General features: G+C 40.5%; 1 protein-coding gene and 1 non-coding gene across 5 annotated transcripts in view; both read left to right on the top strand.

The window, feature by feature from the left end:
- The window catches only part of STX11 (syntaxin 11), a 46087-nt gene extending 20141 nt beyond the window's left edge, over positions 1-25946 (top strand). For all 4 annotated transcript variants that reach the window (XM_027056709.2, XM_027056710.2, XM_027056711.2 and 1 more), the window contains one exon: positions 23906-25946. In XM_027056709.2, coding sequence (XP_026912510.1) covers positions 23906-24774 — 869 coding nt within the window. In that variant the 3' untranslated portion in view covers positions 24775-25946. The remainder of the gene's footprint in view (positions 1-23905) is intronic.
- LOC113599005 (small nucleolar RNA U13) lies at positions 9067-9170 on the top strand. The gene has a single exon (XR_003419756.1). It is a non-coding gene; the product is annotated as a small nucleolar RNA U13 (small nucleolar RNA).
- Positions 25947-26550: the final 604 nt, after the last annotated feature.

Below are 26550 nucleotides of genomic sequence, written 5' to 3'. Positions count from 1 at the left end.
TTGCCGAAACTTAGAGTGCTATAGATATTTTCTCCTTTTTGTTGATATCTAGATACCTATACATACCACGGATAACAGCGTGAGCACAGCATAAGGGTTTTTAAATTTTTATTTTTAATTGAACCATAGTACATGAACTATCATATTTGTTTCAGGTGTGCAACATAGTGACTTGACATTTATATACATTACAATGCTCACCACAATAAGTGTAGTTACCATCTGTCACTGTACAATGTTATTACAGTGTTATTGACTCCATCCTCTATGCTGTCCTTTACATTCCTGTGGCTTATTTATTTCATAACTAGAAGTTTGTAGATCTTAATCCCCTTCACTTCTTCCATCCCAGCACCTCCCAGGCTTCTGGCACCACCAGTTTGCTCTCTGTATTTATGAGTATGTTTTTGTTTTTTCATCTGTTTGGTTTTCTAGATTCCACATGCAAGTGAAATCATGTGGTGTTTGTCTTTCTGTGTTTGACTTATTTCGCTTAATATACTGCCTGCTAGGGCCATCCACGTACACAATATGTTTTTTCATTTGTATTCTTTTCATCTAGTCCTAGTAGCTAAAGCATAGATAAATCTTATATTCTGATTTTCCCACTCATTTCTGGCTAAATTAATAAGTCTAATATGTTATTTTTAATTTGCATGTATTTTCCAAATAGCAGATAATAAATATTTCATATTTTTATTGAGAATATTTTATCTCCTGTGAAATGTCTTTCTATATACTTTACTCGATAATTTATTGCCATGTTATTTTACCAGTTGGGGTGTCTCTGCATACAATACCGAGTACCTACACAATGTCTGTTATGTTTTGTGCAAATATTTTCTTTCAATCTCTTGCTTTAATCCTTAGTATTTGTTACTCCTTTTTGTTGCAGAGAGATTTCACATTTTATTTAGTCAAATTTGGTTATCTTTTTCTCTGAGATTTCTTCCATAGCCTCACATCTCATGAAAAGTTATCATTTTCAGGGTGCCTGGGTGGCTCAGTCGGTTGAGCATCCGACTCTTGATTTGGGCTCAGGCCATGATCTCACAATTTGTGAGACTGAGCTTCGAGTCAGTCTCTGTGCTGACAGTGCAGAACCTGCTTGGGACTCTCTCTCTCTCTCTCTCTCTGCCTCTCCCTTGCATGTATGTTCTCTCTGCTCTCTCCCTCTCTCTCTCTCAAAATAAATAAATAAAATAAACTTAAAAAAAAAGAAATTAAAAAAAAAGAAAATTATCATTTTCCCAGAGTACTGATATTCAACTTCACTTTCTGTTAGTGTTTCTGTTATTGATTTTGCATTTTTAATTCTTTAATGTCCCTAAGGTGTATCGTAGGGTCTCCAGTAAGTATTAGAGAGGAATAAATTCTTGTTTTGTATGAATATAATTTATTGTCAAGTTGGCTTACATATAACACCCAGTGCTCATCCCAACAAGTGCTCTCCTCAATGACCATCACCCAATTAAGAGAGGAATCAATTCTTACTAGTCAATTATACCAGCCTAGTTGCTTATTTTCTTCCCCTCCACTATTACTTCTTGATGGCTTCTTTCCATATACTAAGATTTTGTATAAAATTGGTCTATTTCTTAGTGTTGTATTCATGTCCATTAATCTAATTTTTATGTTTGCAAAATTATTATGCTTTTAACTATGGTCTTATGCAAGTGGTAATATCAGCAAGAGCTTTCCTCTTTTTACCAGTGCTATATTCTTTTCAATTTATAAAAAACTTTAATCATTTATTATTTGAACTTTATTTAAGGATCATTTTATTTTTTAGAATTTTTTTTTAAACCTTGGTCAGAATTTTGGATTTAGTGCAATCAAAAAATTAACTTGGGGGGAATTCCAGATTCCACTAATACATGTGTCTAAGTGCTCATTCTCAAGTGGAATCTGTAAAGAGGTGGTTATGTGAGAAAGACAGGGAGAAAGAAGTACGCAGGCAGGATGAAGAGCTCCTGGTTACCTGCTGCCAGAATTCACAGCATTGCCCTGTAGGTGGTGTTTTGGATTTCCAGAAAGCCTATATCATTCTTTTTCCCTGCTTGCTTTCCTTCCTTCCTTCCTTCCTTCCTTCCTTCCTTCCTTCCTTCCTTCCTTCTTTCCTTTCTCTAGTTTTTAATTGTATCAAACATGCACACATAATTGAAGAGTAATGAAAAATGAAAGTCTGATAAAAAAAAAGTCTGTCCCTTTCTATTTCATTTATTTCCCTCTCCCCAAAGGCAACCACTTTCAACTACGTTTACTTATTCTTTTGGTGTTTATATTTGTATCTCTAAATAATATGCGTCTATTACTATTTCTTGATTTTTCCATTTTGGGCATCATCTATTGATTTCCTTGTGCAGAAGGTGATGATTTAGCTCATTTTCAGCCCTTGCTGCCAGAGACAGGCACCACTCTTGTTCCTTCAAGAACTGTATTCATCCTCCCACCACAGCTGAATCCTAATTTGAGTTACATCAGTATGTAACGATTATATGCTTGTGGTTATGGAAATACCAATTACAGCAGATCCATGTTTTATATCAGGATTATTCTCCTATAACTACATAATTGTTTGGGGTTGTTGTTGTTAGTTTAATTTATACTTACAACCTATTCAATCCCAAATTGTCTAAATCTCCTCCCAAGAAATTTGGACCCATCAGGAATTCTGAGTTTCATGTTTCTGAAGAAATCTCTCCTATAGCCTACTATACCTAGTCTAGACAGATGGCTTCCCAGTCCAGTGCACAGCTGTCATCACAGAATTTCCCTTTGCTGTTATCCGGGGGTGCTCTCTGCCTCTCTCCTCTGTTGAATTTCAGGTTAGGATTCTAGAGTCTGTATCTTTTTCGCTTGACTTCCTTGTTTTGTTGTAAGGCATTTCCCTGTCTCTTTCTGAGAAAGATTATAGGAAATATTTTTTTAAGACTTTGTATATCCAAAAAAATGTCTTTATTCTACCTCATATTTGATTGATGATTTGGCTTGAGTATAGAATTCTGGGTTGAAAATACATTTTCCCCAAAAGTTTAAAGGTACTGTTCCATTATTTTTTAGTTTCCAGCGTTGCTGTTTAGAAGTCCAAAGCTTTTTTGACCTTAGATACTTTGTAGGTGATCTGTTTCTATTACCCCTACCCCCAACCACCACAGTATGATGTCTTCTCTCTGAAATTTCTGTTATTCAGAATTTGAATTTAAAGTACTGGACTTCCAAATTCCCTTTTTAAATTGTTTTTCACCTCTTTCTTTCTTCTTTTTTAAAAAATGTTTGTTTATTTTTTCAGGCAGTGGGGAGAGGGGCAGAGAGAGAGACAGAGACAGAGAGAAAGAGAGAGAGAGGGAGAGAGAGAGAGAGAGAGAGAGAGAGAGAGAGCCCCAAGCAGGCTCCACGCTCAGTGTGAAGCCCGACATAGGGCTTGAACTCATGACCATGAGATGACCTGAGCCAAAATCAAGAGTCAGATGCTTAACTGACTGAGTCACCCAGGCACCCCTGTTTCTTCTTTTGTACTTTATGGAAAAAGGTTTTTCATCCTCCTGCCTATGATATGGGTCCATGTGCTGGACAGTAGGTGAAGGAAGAGGACTTGGAGGTCCACATTCCATATAAAAACATTAATCTTATCCTCCTCTTTACAGATAAAGTACCTCTCACCTGGTATAGATTCAGAGTCTAGCCTGTCTAATGACCTGCTAAGGAAGGACAAAGGATGATAGGTCCTCTCCCTTCTTAAAAAGGCTTTAACCAAACTCTGTTTTTAGCCCCCACCATCACCTCCTTTTTCACAGGTACTCAGGCTTTAATTCTGATTCCTGGGTATTTATCAAATGGTGTAATTTAGGTTGTTTCTTGGCATTCTCTACTGTTAGCTTAAGATTCGATGTTTTGACTCCTTGCTAGGTTAGTAATCCCTTGTCCACTTGCTTTACAATTTCCAGAATTTTATTGTTGCTCTGTTCTCTCTGATCTTTTTCCTTGTCAGTGTATGCCTTTGTGTAAGTTCTTTGGGTAGGATTTTGGAAAGGAGCAGAAATAATGTTTACTTTGCCATTTTGTCCAGAATATAGGGGTCATCTTTGAAAATAGAAATGTGTTTTCTGGAATAAGTGGTAGATTAAGCTAAAAGCACTTAACAGCAGATATATTCATCAAAATAGCTACCTTTGCCTTAAAAAATAGAGACTGGAACATAAGACTGGGCTGTTTAAGTGGGCAAGTTTGGATTTGCATAGGGGATGGGGAGGGGCAAGGGTCATCTCTGATTGGAGAGCATGTCTAGAAGGAGGACAGGATAAAATGGCCATAGTGTAGTTTCTTTAGGCCGCAATAAGTTAAAAGCAAACATCTCAGTTCTCATGTACAAATTTTATTATTGATGTTCACGGAAAGCATGTATGTTCCCCACCAGGAGTAAAAGCCTAAGCATTGCCTTGGTTGAGAATTCACTCACTGTGTGTCAGACATCTTACCGAGTGCTCCTTGAGATTGGTGGTGTTATTCCAATTTGCTTAGAGCTGGGAGTCCAGTGCAGGTTTATTTGACTTTGCAACCTCTTTTAAATGCACAGCTATTATATCTCTGTGTCATAGTTGACACCAAGTATTGAAACTAAGAAAATTTTTGTCATTGCACAGAAAACTGAAGATGTGTCTCCCTTATCATCTTCATAGTCCTGTCTTTAAATGTGTCAAAAATCAGGAAGTTGCCTAAGTCAGTTTTGGTTTCAGCTTTAAATATTTCAGGGGTCTATTTCACATGTCTGGATTTTCATGTCTTTCTTTAAAAGTGCTTTCTATAAGCTTTTTTTTGTTGCCGTTGTTGCTTATCTTAAAAAATCCTTTTAAGGAACTGAGACCACATCTCTTTTGCTCATTGGGCTAACCTTGTCCTCTCATATTGCCTGGCACATAGTAGGTGCTCACTAAACACTTGTTGAAGAAACGTGTAAGTCTGTCACAGTAGCCCATGCAAACGCACGTGTCTTGATTGATGTGCACAAGAACAGCAATCATAGCCTATTTTATGAATGTTACTTAAAAGCTAGCTAACAGGATGCCCGACTTGTTTTACACAAATAAAATAAGCCTAACGTGCCATCGTTTGTATGCTGACATATGTATTTTAGCTAATAAGATTGAGATATTTTATTATAATGTTAAAATCGAATTATCATGAATGCTCAACAGAAAGTTAGGATATTTAAAATTCTACGCATTTTATGGTTGTTGAAATTATTCTACGCGGGTATTGACAGTCTGTGCATAGGAGAATAGATCCAGTTATTCTTCAGTATAGAATTTTCTGCAATTTTGGGCAGGTAGGAGTTTATCTCTTGATTCCAATTATGACTGTTACCAATATCACTGTAAAGATTCAACTTTCCATTTATCCAAAAAAGAAGCTCTGAAATAAGGGAAATTTTAAATTCTGTTAATATTAAAAGGTCAACACCTTTAGCTATTGATTCTACATAGCAATAAGCAGCATGGCTTTTTTGTGGAAGAGTTTATATTGGGGTAAATGTGTAAGAAACTTGATCAGATCCTGCTTTTTATTTTGTTAGTTTTGTTTGCAAGGAGCCGCTGTTTGTCTTCTTTGATAGGCAAAATGTAAGATACTCACCATGAAATAAAAATTTTCATTGTAAATGAGTTTGTTTCCTTGGCCCTCCTTCATACAGTGAATGAAGAACATCGGGGGTGCCTGGGTGGCTCAGTTGGTTAAGCCTCTGACTTCGGCTCAGGTCATGATCTCTCAGTCTGTGAGTTCGAGCCCCAGGTCAGGCACTGTGCTGACAGCTCAGAGCCAGGAGTCTGCTTGGAATCTGTGTGTCCCTTGCTCTCTCTGCCCCTCCCTTGCTTGTGCTCTGCCTCTCTCTCTCTCTCTCTGTCTCAAAAATAAATATTAAAAATAAAAAAGAAAAACATCTAATTCATACTTTCTTGTGGTTCTGAGTAAAATTAGGGCATTAATATTCTATCTCCTGAGTAATCAGAATAATACAGAAACTGGTGATAGAATAGTTGTGTGGTTTTATAGGATGGTTTTAGATCACGTGGTCTGTATATGTTTTCTAAGGAGTAGTATTTATAGTATTTTGAATAAATAATCTGGTGAAATAAACTATGCATGGCAATGGTGCAAAATAATAATGTCTAATACCATGTTTGTAAAATAGTTTAAAATTTATAGAGTGATTTTGCATGTATTATTTACATCATTTAATGATCCCCTCCCCCACAAAGACCCTTATGAGGCAGGTAGTGTCATAACCATTTTATAGGTGAGGAACCTGACACTGGGAGTCATGAGATGTTTTGCTCAACTTTATACAGCTGGGGATGGAAGTTGGCATAAGTCCTCTGACAGTTGGCTGAGTACCCTCTCTCCCACACCACATTTGCCGTCAGGACTCATATCAGTGGGCTGAGGAGCCAGACTTTTCCCTACATGTTCCTGTATCCAACTGAAAGGCAAAACAAAGCCCACCACTACTAAGAACAAAATTTTACTAGTGGAGTGGGGAATAGGGCTTACCTTTCTGAGACATACATGAGGGAGATGTTCGATGGATGTTTACTGAATTAAAATTGTTAATCTGGAACACCTGGGTGGCTCAGTCAGTTAAGCGTCCAACATTGGCTTAAGTCATGATCTCCCGATTCACGAGTTTGAGCCCCATGTCAGGCTCTGTGTTGACAGCTCAGAGCCTGGAGCCTTCTTCGGATCTGTGTCTCCCGCTGTGATTCTGCCCCTCCCCTGGTCATGCTCTGTATGTGTCTGTCTCTCTCTCAAAATAAATAAACGAATAAATACATTAAAAAATTTTTTTAATTGGTAATCTGCTCCCCAAAGAAAACCTGGTCACTGACTTTATAAACTCTAAATCTTGAAGATGTCAGTCCTCAGACCGACTTAGTCACCTCTAGACTCTTTCACAATCTCTGGGGTATGTGAAATTAGGGAAACCATTCTGAGACTCTTAAATGTGAAAGCAAAACAAGAGGATTCTCTTTCTTTTTAGAACTTCCTTCCCCTTTCCAAGTTGTCTTCATTGTTCCTGATTTCACCTGCACAGAAGTGGTGGTGGTACAGAGTACAGCACGACCTGCCTGTGAGCCTGTATCCCTGAGGGAGGCCCCAGGTGGGAAGAAACCCCAGGCACTCCTATGGTTTAGCAAGAAGCCATTGCATATGTCACAGGGTCAGGGTCAGTGCTGAAGCCTGCATCTTAAGTATTCACAACTCTATAAATAGAGAAGAGTCTGGAAGAAAATGTTTTAGACTTATCCCTGGTTATTTTATAGAGTTACATATAGTAGCATTAGAGGATATGAATTCTTAAATTTCCATTCTGTATCATTTGACTTCTCTTCCTCCTCCTTCTTTAAAAGAAAGAGCATCTGTTGCTTTCATACTCAGAAAAAAGAGATTTTACAGTGAAAGAATTGGAACAAAAATTATTTAAAACCCTAAATAACACAGTAATGCACAGATATTAATGTTTACTTACAATTGTAGGCGAGATGGGTAATAAACTGTTGATACTGTATCAGTAAATGCACTGTTTATACTAATGGTTGCTGAACATCCTTTGGGTTTTTGAGTGAATTAAAAATCACAGAAGAGACAATAGCAAGTAGCGTATGCAGAGAGCTTACTCGACCCGGCACTCTTTGAAGAGCTTTATGTGGATTGTCTCATTTAATTCTGTCCACCATCCCATGCAGAAGATATTTCTACCTGGGGAAGATAAGGTGGAGAGAAGAAATGTGACATAAGCGGAGGTTTGAAAAGTACTCATCTATTAGGTGTTGCCCCCTCTCTCACTTCTGGGAATCCTGAAGGCAGTGAGGCAGTCCAGGCTAGACCCAGGGGCGGATTGCCAGTCTCCTACATTTCCCGGAGTGTCTGTGGAATTCGAAGCAGATTCTACAACTCTGAAAAGAAATAAACTGATTGCCTTTAACACGCTGAGAGATTAATAGGGTCATCATCAGTTTCCGATGCTCCTTAGAAACCTCAATCACATCGCACTAATTTTTATTCTTTGTAGCATGATAGCCAGAAACGTCTCTGGTCCCAGATGACAAAGGAAGGTGTGGGAAATGGCAGTAAAGTCATGTTTGGAAGGCGCATTTTGTCTGCCCAGTGTTCTTTATTTTGGCAATCTGAATGGCAGACTTGTGATACACTGGAAACCATCTACCTCCATTTCAGAACTGGCTCTTCAAGTTCTCAGAATCTCTTATCAGACTGAAACTCAGCCAAGGTTAAAAGTGCCTGGTCTCTTTGCACTGTCCTACCCCCACTGTTCAAGAACTCCTACTTAGCACCCTTCATTACTAAACGGTTTCTGCAGGCCCTTTCTTGCAGAGGCTGCTTGTGTGTGAGATAACCTTTTTTTAGCATCTTTTTTTTCTCTCTCTCTTTACTATGATTATGACCACAGTCTTCAAAAGGAAAGAAAGGCTGTCCTCAGACATGGTAAGAGACACATGCTCCTTTCTGGGTATGCTTTATATTAATGTCTGTGTACAATATGAACAGAATATTGTAAATGTGCACTGCATTAAAATCCAAGTAGGCAAGGGAGCCACGATCACCAAGTAGGGGACATACACCATCAGGACAGTCCATTGGTCCATGCTACTTATGTTTGTATTTTAAAACTCAGAGCAACAAACTTTCATTTTATTTTATTTTATTTTATTTTATTTTATTTTATTTTATTTTATTTTTAAATTTTTGTTTAATGTTTATTTATTTTTGAGACAGAGACAGAGCATGAGCAGGGAAGGGGCAGAGAGAGAGGGAGACACAGAATCCGAAGCAGGCTCCAGGCTCTGAGCTGTCAGCGCAGAGCCAGACGCGGGGCTCGAACTCACGAACTGTGAGATCATGACCTGAGCTGAAGTCGGACGCTTAACCGACTGAGCCACCCAGGCACCCCCAAACTTTCATTTTAATGCCTGAACATTTGCTTTTTAAAAATTATGATTTATCCAGGATTCATGTCATTCTCTTAGGTTCTCTTTAGAGGAGAGGTGGTTTGAGATCCTCTTGTAGGTCATAAGCATGACGATTGGGTGCTCACGCTGTTTTGTGACATGCACCACCCTTAAACCTTGTTACGACGTCAGCACATTACCTATCTGACGTGAAAAGAAAGAAGAGATGGTTTGTCAGTATAACGAACCACCCCCCAAATCATACTGTGATTTCTTACAGTCATAGGATTAGATGAGATAATTCATATAAAGCTTCCACAGCACTGTGTGGCAGAGAGTAAGTCCTGGGTGTTTCTCTCACTTGGGTCGCCTGAGCTCAGTCATATAGAGGCAGTGGTGTGTGAGCTGGGGGCTGCCTCTCTCTCCGTGTGGTCCTCCTCCTCCAGGAGACTGGCCTGAGCCTCCACGTGGCGGCTTCCATGTTCCCCGCAGCAAGAGAGGGCAAGCCCCAGTGTGCTATGCTCTTCAAGCCTCTGTTTGCATCATGATTTCTACTGTTCTACTGTCCTCTTTCTCCTTTCTTTCTTTCTTTCTTTCTTTCTTTCTTTCTTTCTTTCTTTCTTTCTTTCTCTTTCTTTCTTTCTTTCTTTCTTTCTTTCTTTCTTTCTTTCTTTCTTTCTTTCTTTTTTCAATATATGAAATTTATTGTCAAATTGGCTTCTATACAACACCCAGTGCTCATCCCAAAAGGTGCCCTCTTCAATACCCATCACCCACCCTCCCCTCCCTCCCACCCCCCATCAACCCTCAGTTTGTTCTCAGTTTTTAAGAGTCTCTTATGCTTCGACTCTCTCCCACTCTAACCTTTTTTTTTTCCTTCCCCTCCCCCATGGGTTTCTGTTAAATTTCTCAGGATCCACATAAGAGTGAAAACATATGGTATCTGTCTCTCTCTGTATGGCTTATTTCACTTAGCATCACACTCTCCAGTTCCATCCACGTTGCTACAAAGGGCCATATTTCATTCTTTCTCTTTGCCACGTTCTACTGTCTTCTTGATCAGAGCAAGTCTCATGGCCAAGTCCACATTCAAAAGGTAGAGAAATAGACGCAACTTCTTGCTGAGAAGTACAGCTAAGAATTTGTGGCCCTTTTTGTACAATCATGTGTAGTCTGCCTCTGGCAAAGTTTGTTCATGTTTCTCCTATGCTCCCCTTCACCCTGGGATTCCCAGAAGTCTCATATTATGGCATCAGCTTCTAAGTCGAGACTTATCCATGATCTGCATTAATCTGGACACAGATGGGACCCCTGCAGGTACAGATCTTTCAATGTTTCCCCATACACACCTAACCTATAATGATGAAATAGGGAAAGGACAACCAAAATACGTAATCCGTTAAAACAAAACCAGAAGCACATTAACAGGATACACAACAATCACAGTTCCACGGCAATTCTGTCCGGGTCCATGTTGCTAGGTCCCTCCATTCCTAGGCCAGGGGGTGGTTGATTAAGACCCAGTTCTGCTTCTCAGGACTAGTTCACTGATACCTATTTTCTCCCCTGCTCTTGGCTCCACCTTCTGAAACATTCCTCTTTTCCCATGAGAAATGGCTTATTTCTGCTTCTAAATAGATTCTTTAGCCTACTTTCTGTTCATAGAAAAGCAGGCACCCAGAGGCCTCTTTCCTCTGAATGATCTCTGTCTTGTTTCTGTATTTATCAGTAAAACTCTCTTTAAAACCTGGATTTCCCATGAGGTGCCTGGGTGGCTCAGTTGGTTAAGTGTCTCACTTCGGCTCAGGTCATGATCTCATGGTCTGTGAGTTTGAGTCCCGCATCGGGCTCTGTGCTGACAGTGCAGAGCCTGGAGCCTGTTATAGATTCTGTGTCTCCCTCTCTCTCTCTGACCCTCCCCCACTCATGCTCTGTCTCAAAAATAAATAAACGTTTAAAAAAAAAAAACCAACCTGGATTTCCCAAGAATCCCATAGAGTCCATGCCCCTAAAATCACTTCCCCATTTGTTTTCAAGACAGATCTCTGTTTACTTTGGGCTGAGTGTCAGGCTGCCATGAGGTAATAACACCTTTGGGAGTCTCAGAGCCCTTCTCTTGCCCAGCTGAGAAGGCCTTCTAGGCACCACATTAAATTTTACAAAGGTCTAGGGGCGCCTGGGTGGCGCAGTCGGTTAAGCGTCCGACTTCAGCCAGGTCACGATCTCGCGGTCCGGGAGTTCGAGCCCCGCATCAGGCTCTGGGCTGATGGCTCAGAGCCTGGAGCCTGTTTCCGATTCTGTGTCTCCCTCTCTCTCTGCCCCTCCCCCGTTCATGCTCTGTCTCTCTCTGTCCCAAAAATAAATAAACGTTGAAAAAAAAATTTTTAATTTTACAAAGGTCTTTACTCTGAAGCCACTTCTTACTATAAAAATCTTTTCTTCCAGTTGAAGAGACTAGAGGTAAACGGTTTTATTTTCCAAACTCATGAATTCTGGCTCTTCTCTGTTTTCTCTACATAATGCTTACTAATTAGATCACTCTGTTTTCTTGGTTTTTTGTTTTTTTAAGCTCATGTCTCCCTTGCAGAACCTTATATGCAGCTAGAAGCACTCAACGAACATTTTCAGCCTTCTGCCTGGAGAGCTTTGCAGCTGGATCCAACATTCACTGTGTGCATTTTCGATCTTTTGTGCTGCCACAGGCAGTGGCTTTGCCCATTGTCTTGCTGCTATGTCGTAATGTGTGCTGTCTTTCCCCTGACTGCTGCAGTTTCCTCATCACCTTCCCCACCTCCACTAACATTTTGCATGCCATTTTCCCAGTTTTTGCTAAATGCTACCTCACTGCTTTTCACCCACTGCCTGGTCCCAGAGCCATTGCTGAATGTTTTAGGTTTTTGTTATCGCAGTGTGCTACTTCTAGGTACCAGTTTCTGTATCAGGTAGTTTTTGCTGTGTTGCACTGGGGCTCCCCATGGCAAAGCCCTTTTGCACAATGCTTTCCAAGATGCTACTTACATCATCATATTTGCTCTTGTCCCAGTGGCCAAAGCAAGTCCCATAGCCACAAATTTGAGGAGTTGAGAAATAGTCTATACATCTTGACTGGAAGAGCTGCACAGAATGTGCAGTGAATTTTTGTTTCAATCTTCCACAAAGAATATGTACAAATTTGGAGAAAGAATGGGGCACTTGGGAGGTCGGGTCAGGAAAATAGCATGTGAACGGACGGTCATCACCTCATGGAAATGATGACTATGTGGTATTAAATTAGTAAAATTAATAGCAATTATTTATCAAGTTTCCTTTATCGAGGTTCCAGCATATGCCAGGCTCATGAAAATACTTTATATATGGTAGAATCTTTTTGCTATCAATGGAAATGTCTATTCCATAAGAGTTTTCCCCCCTTGCTAACAGCCATCTCTTCACCATTATTTGTAGGTTACTTAAATACAATGAGCGTTTCTTTCCTTATCTTTAAAACTAAGGTATGGTGCAAGATAGTCACTAAAGTCTTTTTCTGCTTCTCTGATTTTATCTGACATAATTATGGGGTTGATTGAGGAGGAAACACAAATCACTTCCCTTTATCCATCTGATTTCCATACCAATGGAAATAGAAGGAAAAAGCACCCAGAGGCCAAAGTGTTACTTCTGTTATCAATAAAGACCAGGTTGGAGGAAGTGGCTTCATTGGTGGGGAACTCTGCTGTATGTCCTTGAACCTAGACTTAGATGGACTTGCGCTCCGCAGCAGCTGACCTCTGCGCTCCCACCCAGGAGCAGAGCAAAAGAGAACACCAGTTCTCGGTTCTCGGTGGTAAGCCGACTTTCAAAAGGAAGAAGGAAGAAAAGCCCATGGGCAGCTTCTCCTTCCAGATTCACCAACTGGATAAGCAACTCTGTGCCTCTTGGCTGGCAGAGGTGGAGAGAGATGTCTACAGGGAGGGAAATGTCCAAGTGATGACAAATGTTTCTTCTTAACAACACTTATACCACATACCCTCCCTCAACCCCTTTTTATTTATTTATTTAAATTCAAGTTAGTTAACATACAGTGTAGTCTTGGCCTCAGGAGTAGAACCCAATGATCCATCCCTTACGTATGATACCCAGCTCTCATCCTTAATGCCCATCACCCATTTAACCACCCCCCTCCGCCTTCAAGAACCCTCAGGTTGTTCTCTGTATTAAGAGTCTCTTATGGTTTGCCTCCCTCTCTGTTTTTATCTTATTTTTCCTTCCCTTCCTTTATTTTCACACAGCTTCAGCACAGGATTGAGTGAACAGAACATGAACATAGGATCTGGACAGATGTGGGCTTAAATCCCAGCCTTCTTAACTTACTGATGGGCTGAATTGGATAAGGAACTTAACTTTTCTGGGATCCAGTTCCTAGTCAACTGAAAATTTTGTTACCTTCTTCACAAAGTTATTGTGAAGATTGTTGATGGACTGCGTATCAGTTGTCTGGTACACAGGCTGACTCATATTGGACACTCAGTTTGTCACTGACATTAGTTTTTCCTTCCTTTCTTTACTTAGTAGGTTTGCTTCCAGAGGGCTGCTGACCCACGTGCAGCTTACCGTTGATAAATGCTTGGCTTTTATCTAATTTCTTACCAAATTTCTGCTACAACCTGTAAAGGGAATGAGAGGAATATCAGTGGCAGTATATATATGGAAATATCTGAGGAAAGGTTTGACATTTTAACCCTGAGGCAAGAGAAACATTTGGAAACAAATGAAAGTGTATCACCACAGAGTTCAATGTTAGTAATGACAAGCTGAGTTATCAATAAATTGTATCCAGTATCCTCTTTCAAGGAATGAAATACATCAATGTATTTTTTACAAATGTATATTTATTTTTGAGAAAGTGCGCACACGCGAGCACGCAAGTAGAGGAGGGGTAGAGAGACAGGAGACACAGAATCCCAAACAGGCTCCAGGCTCTGAGACATCAGCCCAGAGCCAGACGCGGGGCTCGAACCCACAAACTGAGATCATGACCTCATGACCCAAGCCCAAGTCAGATGCTCAGTGGACTGAACCACCTAGACACCCCTATCAACGCATGTTAGAAGAGGATTTCCAACAAAAAAATGAGTGAGCACCTTTCACATTTGAAGGGAGAGTTTCAATTAAGTAAATCACTTACATGGAAAAACCTGCATTGATGATGTTGGATAGCTGAGATTTTTCTGTGCGGGTGTAAAAACTGTCAACTAAAAATAACAGTTTGTTTCCTTGAAGAATTGAAGAGGAGTAAACAGCCAACAGGATTAGAATCAGTGGCTCATAGGACTTTGTCTACGAGAAAGAGAATATGAAAAAAACATGTAAAAATTCTGTGAGATTGTCCTTTAACCGACATTATGAGTTGGGAAAGAAAAGGTCATTAATGATTCTCAAAAACTCGATCGGTTTTCCTTTTTTAAAAAATACCCCATGGAATAGTTATAAAATATGAAAGTTTAATCAAAGATATATTGGACTCAACATTTATTCCCCTTGATGTTTTCTTCCTACATTTATTCCCCTTGATGTTTTCTTTTGTCTTTCCTAGGCACAAGTTTGGTTCACATTCCAGGGCCAAAGCCAAATCAATCATGGGATACAGCAGCTGTTTTTGTTTGTAAATGTTAATACAGATAAGACTGGAAAAACTTGTATAGGTGATTTGAACCTTGATCCTGGAGTGCTCTTCTCTTCACTCCCTCCCTTACCAAACTCATTCGTTAGGTTTTCCTCTGTTATCACTTTCGTGCTCCTGACTGTAAAACTCGTATTTCCAAGTATCAGTGCTTTGTTGTTTCAAGCACTTAGGTCAGTCCTAACTACAGTGAATCAGTTATAAGAGAATTATCTACGAATGTTAATTCCGTGGACTTTTGGCAAGTTGTGATGAGTTACTCTTGCCTGATAGAGTAACAGAGGCTCTAATAGCCAAACATTGCAGTGTTGTTGGGGAAACTCTTGATGTAAGGAAATTATTATGAGAAAGAAGGTGATGGTTCTAATGGTGAAAAGATTTTCATGTGTTCATTCAGATCTAGGTTATTAGATGCGGATAATTGTTGCAGCTACAAAACCTCAACTAGGGAAGGGGATACGGTCTGAATGCTCGTGTCCTTCAAAATTCACATGTTGAAATCCTAATCCCCAGTGGGACTTTGGAAGGCAGTTAGGTCATGAGGATGAGGTCTTAATGAATGGGATTAATGCCCTTATAAAATTAGCCCCAGAGAGTTTGCTTGGCCCTACTGTATTGTGAGGACTCAGCGAGAAGACAGCCATTTACGAACCGGGAAGCAGGCCACACCAGGAGCCTTGATGGCCCCCTGATCTCAGACTTCCAGCCTCCAAAGCTGTGAAAAATAAATTTCTGTTGTTTATAAGCCACCCTGTTTGTGGTATGTGATAGCAGTTCAAACGCACTAAGACAGGAAACAGTTCCCAGAAGATTAAAGATTTCAAAGCGTTCACTATAAGTCTCTGGAAAAAGAAGCTAGTGTAGCTTTTGTGGTCACATTTTCTGGATTCAGGCCTCAGCTCCACATTTATGAAATTTGTGATTTTAAGCAAGTTGTTTAACTCATTAGGCCTCAAGTTTCCTCCTCACCTGTAAAAACAGGGATGACAATAGGGCCTCAAAGGGATTGCACGGTGCTTGGTGCTGTGTTGGGCACTCTACAAATACCTGATAAATGTTAGCCACAGAGCAGAATGCAGATGCAGATTTGAATACAGGAGTGGCTGCTTTGATGTACAGTGTGTATCTGCAGAATGCATTCAAAAGCATATTGCTGTAAGTAAAATCCCCACTGGTTGTTTATTGGCCATGCATATCAGACTGCCCTCGCTTCAGACACTGGCCAAAAAGTATGATGGAACTGAAAAGCAAAGATTTCAGGGAGCATCAAATGAGTAGAGTGATTGAAAAGTAGAGACTATCTGCTCTTTTAGATTAGATTCTCCCAAAATGCTTTGGAAAAACTCTTGGCTTTGCTTTAGAGAGGAAACACGACATTTATTATTATTTCTTCTAGCCTCAGAGTTTTATAATTGTAATCCATCTTGACTCCCACTCCTCAGACTCTGAAATTGTGCTTTGAGTGAACCCCAAGAAATTAAATAATTGTGTTCTTGCCAATGCACTTTGGATGCAACGCAACTTTTTGTTTTAGAGCAGCAGCAAAAAGATAAGACCTTTTAGGAACTCTTTCTATTTTAGCCTATAATTTTCAGAAGTTCAGAGAATGATCTTTACCTCTTAGATGTGCCATTTTTTTTTTAAATCAGGAAACAGAGCAGAATACCAGGTTTTACTCGTTTGAGTGAAATTATTTGTGGATCTGAATCCACCTGTTTGGGAAAGTACACTTGTTGCTGGTTAAGGGTTGTGTTCCTATGGTGTGTCCGGAAAGGTGACTGCTAACTTACTGTGACATAGGACCTATGGGACTCCTGGCCCCACCAGATGTCTGTGGTGCCGCTTGGACAGGAGGGACTGCACAAGGTGGCCAAGAAAGGAGTGTTCAAGGTAACCATACAGGGCTGTGCAGACTGCACCCCATACCCAGATGATTCGCCACAGAGAGAGACTAGAAATCCATCCCATGCCCAGTTTGCCAGATGCTGTGCCCTGGTGTAGGGCTGCATCGCTCAGAGAAGGGGGCACTCTTCTAGCATTCACGAGGATGTCATAGGGTCCCTGCGCAAAGGCTCATGAAGGTGCCATATGGAGCAGTGGTGGGCCTAGGCATAAAGACACATTCTGATTTGTAATCGTCACTTTATGTTTACAAGACTTAAAAAATTGCTCTAAAACCAGGACTTAGGAGCTATAGAGTGTACAATCTGAAAATAAGACCACGGGCACTTCATTATTGCGGTAAGGAGTCATTACTCAAAAGTCCTCATTTGGAACATCTATCTTGGGGCAGGATCTTTTTAGTTTCGTTAATAGCTATAACTGTATACAAAGCCTATGTGTGCGTATGTGTCTCTCTCTCTAAATGTGTTTTATTTAGTTCCTATTGAAACAAGAATCCTAAACTTTCTGAACTCAAGTAAAGAGAAATAAAATCTCTAAAACATTTCTTTGTCATAAATACAGAAAGGACGGCCCTTCTGTGCTTTTGGGTTTGTTCCCCTCCTGAAATCTACAAGTTGAGTTTCATAATAAACCTCACATGGTTGGTACATTGCCCTGCATGGAATTGTGTATCCCCATGTCTGAAGTTTCTCACTGCTTGCAAAGATACTTTAACATATTGCTGTGAAACAAAGAAAGGTTTTGTTTTCTGGTAATAGGCGAAATTTGCTTAATGTATGTATTGCTTAATGTATAATGTATAGATTATATAAAGACCTTAAAAAAATTTTTTTAATGTTTTTATTTTTGAGAGAGAGAGATAGAGCACAAGCAGGGGAAGGGCAAAGAGAGAGGGAGGCACAGAATCCAGAGCAGGTCCAGGCTCTGAGCTGTCAGCACAGAGCCCAATGTGGGGCTTGAACCTACAAACTGTGTATAGTCCTGAGATCAGGACTTGAGCTGAAGTCAGACACCGACTGAGCCACCCAGGCACCCCTATAGAGCCCTTTTAAATTGACTCCCTCTTTAAAGTTCTTATCTCCAAATACAATTGCATCTGAGGTGCTGGGGTTAGGGCTTCAATATGTGAATTTGGGTGGGTTATACAATTTAGCTGTAACCATGTATGAATGGGTTTGTTCTTGTTCCCCTTAGAATAAGTAGGCGTAAAGTTTTTCTTTTATGATCAGAAATATAACCATGTTGTGTTTACAGAAATATGACCATGTGTTGTGTTTACAACGGTTCCCTTACAGGCGAGTAGGAACTTTCATAGTAGTTCTTTGTAGCATCGAGTATACAGACTATGTATGTATTATACCCCCCCACTCATTGACCTTCGGAGGTATGCAGAGACCTACCTTCTGAATCTTTCATTTCCTGTCTTTCTGAATCTTTCCCTATTGAGTTTGTTCAAGATTGCCCCCGACCTGCTATTCTAAGTTGTCCAGAACTGCATTATATTCATGAATAAAAAACTGCCATGATAATTATCTATGGAATGGGTCACAAGTTTGGGTGTGCACTGGCATCACCTGGAGATCACCCTAAGTGTACTGAGTCAGAAACTCCAGGGGACCAGGCATCTGTACTGTTTGTGGCTCTCCAGAAGAGTCTATCGCTTCCTAAAGTGTGAGAACTACTGAGCTACCACCACTTCTCTGTTCCTATATATTTTTGTACATAAGTTCTGTCTAATTGCCCAATGAAAGAAGGCTTAGGAAACTTCCCCTTCCTTCCCTGTGGGATCTTGTTCTCCAGACAGATGATATGCATGCCTGAAAAAGTTAGAAGACATAAGCAGATTTCTGGTAGTTGGTCATAAAATTTCTTTTGAATTCTTCATCTCTTTGTGAATCAAAGCACATTTTAGCATTATTTTAGCAACTTTATGAATACAGTTTACTAAAATTTATTACGTTATTCTTCGTCACAGCGAGATAGGACAGTCAATAGAGTTGTTTGATTTTCCCTTCTTGTTTTCCTTAGTTTCATTTTTAGGATCTCACAGTACAGAATCAAGCCACTGGATGTGTAGGTTAGTTTGAAGTTCTTTCCGTACCTGCTTCTATATTTTGGTGTGACTGCAGCAAGGAATACATTTTAACCTTTTGGGGGACAGTCTTAGAAATAGCTTCTTGGTTGACATTTTTTTCTATTTTTGTTTTTTTCTAATTTTTTTTTTTATTTATCGGTTTTGAGAGAGAGAGAGGAAGCATATGAGTGGCGAAGGGGCAGAGAGAGAGGGGGACAGAAGGTCTGAAGCGGGTTCTGTGCTGACAGCAGAGAGCCCCCTGTGGGGCTCGAACTCACTAATCGTGAAATCATGGTCTGGGCCAGAGTCGGATGCTCAACTGACTGAGCCACCAAGGTGCCCCGTATTTTTGTGTTTTTTAAATTTCTTTTTTCTTTTTAATTTTTCCAAGTTTTTATTTGAATTCGAGTCAGTTAACATACTCAGTGTAATATTAGTTTCAGGTGTAGAATTTAGTGATTCATCACTTATGTTTGCCACCCACTGCTCATCACAAGTGCCCTCCTTAATACCCATCACCTGTTTTACCCATCCCCCTGCCCACCTTCCCTCCAACCCTCTGTTGTCTATCGTTAAGAAGCTGTTTCCTGGTTTGCCTCTCTCTTTCCGCCCACCCCACGTTCATCTATTTTGTTTCTTAAATTTCACATATGAGGGAAATAACATGATATTTGTTTTTCTCTGACTTGTTTTGTTTAGCATAATACTCTCTAGCTCCATTCACGTTGTTGCAAAAGGCAAGATTTCATTCTTTTTGATGGCTGAGTAATGCTCCACTGTGTACATAGGCCACATCTTTTTTATCCATTCACCAGTCGATGGATACGTGGGCTCTTTCCATAATTTGGCTATTGTTGATTGTGCTGCTATAAACATTGGGGTACATGTATGCCTTCAAATCAGCATTTTTGCATTCTTTGGGTAAATACCTAGTAGTGCGATTGCTGGATCATAGGGTAGTTCTATTTTTAACTTTTTTCGGGCACCTCCATACTGTTTTCCAGAGCGACTACACCAGTTTGCATTCCCACCAACAGTGTAGAAGGGTTCCCCTTTCTCTGCATCCCCACCTATACCTGTTGTGTCCTGTGTTGTTGCTTTTAGCCATTCTGACTAGTGTGAGGTGATATCTCATTGTAGTTTTCATTTGTATTTCCCTAATGATGAGTGATTAGCATCTTTCTTTGTGTCTATTAACCGTCTGTATGTCTTCTTTGGAAAGATGTCTATTCATATCTTCTTCCTATTTTAAACTGGGTTATTTGCTTTTTGGGTGTTCAGTTTTATAAGTTCTTTGTATGCTTTGGATACTAACCCTTTACCGGATATGTCATTTCCAAATATCTTCTCTCCTTCCAAAGGTTGCCTTCTAGTTTTGTTGTTTCTTTCCTTTGCTGTGCAGAAGATTTTTATTTTTATGAAGTCCCAATAGGTAATTGTTGCTTTAGTTTCTCTGCCTCAGGAGTCATATCTAATAAGAAGTTGCTATGGCCAATGTCAAACAGGTTACTGCTTGTGTTCTCTGCTAGGATTTTGGTTGACTTCCTTGTAGTTTTCCTAATGCTTGCTCCCTGGCAGAAGACCTCTGGGTCAGTGGGAGTAACTCATCTGGGGTGGGTTGGGTCAGGCCAGGTGGGCAGGAAGGCAAGGTAAAGACCACCTTCTTGTCTACACCCCCATAGAGAATCTTTAATTCTCCACACTGTTTCTTTCTGTCTCCTTACCTGATTATGGACTTGAGCGTTCAGATGAACTCAGGCCTTCACTTGATTTAGAATCCATGCCTTTATGGTTTTGAGGTCTTGAGAAGGAATGACTACCTCTAAACATCTTCCTCCAAGGCCATTTTCTGTGTGATCAAAGTGTGTTTTTCTCTTCATATTATGAATGAGATGATTCCCCCCCAGTAGCTTTTTGCTGGCTTTAGGGTAGTAATACAGAGCATGGGACCTGTCTAGGACTAGTGGGAAACCAACAAACAGATTCCTGATGTTGTGGTGTGTGTTGCTTTACCTTAACCACCCAATTACCTTCTACAGTAGTGCCAACCAATTTTTGGCCAGAAAGCAAGGATGACACCTATTATTACCTTGGTCATCAAAATTCATCCATTCTCTGTACTGTCTACCTGTTGCATAGTGGACTGTATTAGATACTAACTTAAGCAGATAGATACATCTTAACTCCACACCTTCTAGCTGGAGCACTTTTCCCAGGTCACATCAGGTGTTAACTGATTGCAATGCATGTGTCTTAAAGAAGGACCTTAAGGAATTAATCCTTCAAGCAAATAATATTTATAGTCTTGTGGGATTTTATTTAATTATAAAATCTACACGGGCATCGTAAAAATTTTGGAAAACACAGAAAAGCACAAGGGAGTAATTAAAGTCTTTCATGATGCCACAATTCAAAGAAAACAACTATTAACATTTTGACATATATTACTTAAGTCTTTGTTTCAGGATGTGTGCGTGGTTGTGCACAGGCTCTTCCCTTTACCTACCTTGTCTACCTGAGATGGTATTTACACTCCCATACTGTTAGACAGCCTCCTGAACTGCCACCGTTTATCAGCCAATAGCTCATTTTTACACATTTAAAATATTTCTGAATTTCCGTAAAAACTGCATGGTGAGGGGGATACTTGCAGCAATGAGCTTCACACACTCTTGCATGTAGCCTTAGAATAAATGTATATGTGACAAAACAAATACACATTTTAAAAGCTTTTGATACAATTGCTAACCTCCCCTCCAGAAAGATTCTATCAATTTTCTCTCCTACCAGCATTTTTTCGGAGTTCCCAGAATCCTCACCAATTTTTAAACATCATCATCATTTTTTTGTTTTTAAATCCTGCCAACTTGGTGGGGAAAAAAATCTCAGTGGTTTAATTTGCATTTCCTTGTTTAGTAGTAAAGTCCATCCTGATTCACTTTTATATATTTCCTGAAGAAGTTTCATGGAGTGGTTAAGTGGGACTGCTCTGGGGCCCAGCTGTTCACTTCCTGGCACCCAAGGGTAGGTTCCTTAATCTCCCTGTGCTCACTTACCATCTCTGATAATGACAACACTTAGTTCATGGAGTCTGTATGAAGAGTGAAGAGAGTATCATGTGACAAGTGCCTAGAAAGTACTTGGCATTACAGTAAGCACCTGATACATATCAGCGCCTCTTATGTTCTCGAGCATTTATATTTCTTCCTGTAGGAGTTGCCTTTTCATTTTCTTTGTCTGGGCAAGTGGTTTGGTTTTGTTTGGTTATGGCAGAAGGTTTTAATGTATTAAGTAGGTTAACCCATTACCTGCCATATATTACAGTTTCCCCCAATTTGTGGTTTGTTTTTAAATTTTGTTCAAAGTGAGGAAATATTTGAATATTAGGAAATTCAAACTATGGGATGGCATCATTTTGGTTCAGCCTAGGTCTTTTTTCTGCCCCTCAGTCCTGCCTCTGGAAGAGTCACTCCCCTATCACTGGGGAGATCGGGTATTGACTTTTGTCACCAGATAGCAGAAATGGCATTTTAAGCAGGATAATTTGTTATATTAAAAATCACCATCTTAGGGGCGCCTGGGTGGCTCAGTCGGTTGAGCGTCCAACTTTGGCTCAGGTCACGATCTCGCGGTCTGCGAGTTCCAGCCGTGCGTCGGGCTCTGGGCTGATGGCTCGGAGGCTGGGGCCTGCTTCCGATTCTGTTCCTCCCTCTGTCTCTGCCCCTCCCCCGTTCATGCTCTGTCTCTCTCTGTCTCAAAAATAAATAAACGTTAAAAAAAAATTAAAAAAAATCACCATCTTGGAATAAAACTTCTGCTTAATTTGTGTAAATAATGCTTATGGAAGATGAGAGGCTATGGTTAATATTTCACCCATTTCCCATTTATCACTAAATCCAACTTGTCAGCATTCCATGGCGAAATAAAATTAATTACTTCAATTTGGGAGAAGCTTTTAATTTGAGATCAAGATGCCTCAGAGATGGAGTATACATTACATGCTACTATGTTTTCCTTCTTTTCTGCAGATTATACAGCAGAAAGAATCTTTGTAGCCACAAAATCTTGTTCATGAGGGGAAAATGTTCATTATTTTGGCATATATACATGCAACTAAAAATTAAAATTTTTCACTCCCTGGAAAAAAACGTGGACATAGAGAACATTATTTTAACTTGCTAAGTAGAAAGATAATCAGAACCACCCTATGAGAACATGGAAATTCTGCCTGAGCTGCTGACTTGTTTCAAAAAGCCATTTAAAGTGGCAAATATTGCTACTGTGTGATCGTTAAATGGGAGTGTGTTATATTATTGCTACGAGGGTTATGCATGATTGAAATTTCCCATATAAAAAAATGTTAAGTAGTTGTGTTAATGACGCTTAACCACTAAGGACCTTGGGGAAAACTGAATGTCTTTCATTTCTGACTCTTCATCTGGTTACGCTATGTGATTGCTGTCTAGATGTGTGTCGTCTTTCTGCTCACCTCTCTACTTATTAAACTTACATTAAACACTTAACTGCTTCCTTGTCTCTTCACTTTTAATATCTTCCATCAGAATATATTCTCAGATTTTTTCCTCCCAAACAAACTGAAGTATGTATCAATGAACAGAGGAGCAAGGGAATTTCAACTCTCAAATTCTGTACTGCCTTATTATATTTTAGTCTTTATTTTGTTGTTTTACTCAAGTATGTTTTACTTTTATAGCATTTTTAAGAGAAAAAAATTTAAGTCATGATTTATATGGTAACTGTTTTAAGAATCGTCATGATGTATGGGATTGGGGATGCTTCCTGGTGCTGAAAAAGGCAACAAACAAACATCAAACAAACAAAAAACCAGAGGGCACTTAGAGCTAGCCCCACAGCCTTGTAAGTAACCTTGATTGCCCTTATTTAAACATTTTTATCCTTCCAAATCTTTTCTTCTTATTTTTCCTTATTCTCTGTCTGTTTTGATTTGCAATTATTGGAAAACATAAAGCAAGAAAAAGTGATTGGTTCTCAATGCAATCTAAAATTGTAAATTGCTGATTGAGTTCTGGGCACCTGTAATAATGAACTGCACATGCTTTATGGGCTATAAAGTATGACTGTGTTCATGCCTCTCTGTCATACTAGTCCTTTACTTGTAAGCAACATGTCAGAGAATATTTACCTCCTTTAGTGTGTTAGTTACCTACACCCAGCGATAAAGAATTGGAAGTGCTGTGCAGAACATTTCTTTATTTTAAGCTTCAGTTCTCTCGATGCAAATATTGGACTCCTCTGGAGGAATTTAACCCCAGTCTCTACTTGCAGGCAAAATGAAGGACCGGCTGGCCGAACTTCTGGAGGTAACCAAGAACTATGACCAGCAGTTCCCAGACGGGGACGACGAATTTGACCCGCCCCATGAGGACATCGTGTTCGAGACGGACCACATCCTGCAGTCCTTGTACGGAAACATCCAGGACCTTCAGGATGAAAACCAGCAGCTGATGAACGACGTGAAGCGGCTGGGGAAGCAGAACGCCCGCTTCCTCACGTCCATGCGGCGCCTCAGCAGCATCAAGCGGGACACCAACACGATCGCCAAGGACATCAAGGCGCGGGGCGAGAACATCCACCGCAAGCTGTGCGCGATGAAGGCACTGAGCGAGGAGGCCGAGGCCCAGCACGGCGCGCACTCGGCGGTGGCGCGCATCGCGCGCGCGCAGTACAGCGCCCTCATGCGCACCTTCCAGCGCGCCATGTACGAGTACAACCAGGCCGAGATGAAGCAGCGCGACAACTGCAAGATCCGCATCCAGCGCCAGCTGGAGATCATGGGCAAGGACGTCTCCGGCGACCAGATCGAGGACATGTTCGAGCAGGGCAAGTGGGATGTCTTCTCCGAGAACCTGCTGGCCGACGTGAAGGGCGCGCGGGCGGCCCTCAACGAGATCGAGAGCCGCCACCGCGAGCTGCTGCGGCTGGAGAGCCGCATCCGCGACGTGCATGAGCTCTTCTTGCAGATGGCCGTGCTGGTGGAAGAGCAGGCCGACACGGTGAACGTCATCGAGCTCAACGTGCAGAAGACCGTCGACTACACCGGCCAGGCCAAGGTGCAGGTGCGCAAGGCCGTGCAGCACACGAAGAAAAAGCCCTGCCGGACCGTCTGCTGCTTCTGCTGCCCCTGCCTCAACTAGCAGGTCGGCCCCGGCCACCACACCACACCGCCGACCGAAATGGCTGGGAAGCACACTGGGGGAGATTTGGGGGCCCTCTGCACCGGAGTGAGTTGCCCCAATCCTTCTGGACCTCTGTCCTCAGAGGAAGAAAAAATCTTGAGGTGCGAGAATTCCAGCCCAGCTTGTGTTTGGGAGGATGGCTGATGCCATCCAGTGTTTCTTCAGTAAAGCAGATCCCTACTGAAGTTGGGTGAGGTCATTATATGGCACATGGCACGCTTTTCCTCTTAACGGAAGGAAATAAGGAACTGACGTTGCAGCTTACCGTGTAGGCTAAATGTCCAAGGCACGAACGCTTCCTAATGAAACTCTAGGAGGAAGTCGGTTCTGCATCCGCTGGTGATGCGGCTGGTGATGGCATGAACTCATTGTCGAAACTTAAAATTCATTTACCTTATCCTGAAAGTCCCTTGGTTCTGTCCAGTTTCACAGGACATCGATCTTGGGGAAAACCGTACATCTTTCATTTCTGATTCTTCATCTGGTTTATCCTGTGTGGTTCCTGCCTAGATGTATATCTTCTTTCTGTCCACCTTCCCTACTTATTAAAATCATATTTAACACTCATTATTTCCTTATGTTTTTCACTTTTAATATCTCTTGTCAGGATATATTTTGGATATTTTTAAGCACTGAGTTTTGAACAGGCACTCAAATGGAAGTATGTATCACTCACATTTTATATATTTTTCATAAATAATTGAAAACGTATCTTTTTACTTGATAATACAAATACACATAAATATATAAATGTAAAGGACTAATATTAATGCATATACACAATGACCAATTAGTTTAACTTGACTTTTGTAAATATGGTCTATAAATATCCAGAGCAGCACTTTTACTAGTCGTTGGTATTGGTTTGCTTGCTTGAGTTTACCTGACTCCCATCTCGGTGGTCTAGTTTGTGTCACAGTTTTCTTTTGAACCCCTCTGCGTTGGTTATGGTGGTAGAGACAGGCATCAAAGGCTAAAATGCATATAGAACTACAGGTAATAAAACAACATTCTTGAAACTATTACTTTTGTTTTACTGTGGACCATTTCTTTTGTGTACTGAAATGGAGTAACTTAAAATAAAATAATCTTTTTTTCAATTTAGTTTAATAAACATTACATTATAATAACCCCTTTGTGTGTTTGTACCTTGACCGTTTAAATCTTACTTTTTCAATTATTATTCTTAAGAACTCTTCTATTGGCTGCATTAGGCTGCAACATCTGGCTGGAACTCTGATTCAAAGGGGACAAAATGAAAAAGAATTAGTTTGTGGGTGTCTAGCTTTCTCTCCTGAGTTACTTAAAATAGCTTAGCAAATCGTCACGTTTTAGAAGTTTGGTTTTGTTGGCAAACTTTGTAATGCCCTTACCCACATTTGCCATATTTCCTGTTTCTCTTCGGAGTCAACTCTTAACTGTTTTTACGTCATTATTTAATACAGGAGCAAGTTTACTCAGCAACCAAAACTCTCAGGTCCTGCAGACAGTGAAATTTTTAAAGGAATAGAAAGAAGAGTGTGTGAACTCTTTGAAACTCACTGACTAACCTGCAGATGCCCGTGAAAATCTAGCCCTGCGCCTAATTTTAATTTCGTGGTTAAATACGAGAATTGTGGAAACCAAGTTCCGCTGGGTTCCTCTCAGATGCCTCCAACTTTCTTTCTCAGCTCACCCAGGGATATGTTTCACCTTTAACTGAATTTCCTTTCCCTAAGGGAAAAAAGTCTTCAC

The sequence above is a fragment of the Acinonyx jubatus genome, chromosome B2 (assembly GCF_027475565.1).
Source record: "Acinonyx jubatus isolate Ajub_Pintada_27869175 chromosome B2, VMU_Ajub_asm_v1.0, whole genome shotgun sequence".
NCBI lineage: Eukaryota > Metazoa > Chordata > Mammalia > Carnivora > Felidae > Acinonyx > Acinonyx jubatus.
Note: the sequence above shows the minus strand (reverse complement) of the source record. Positions and strands in the feature narration are given on the sequence as shown.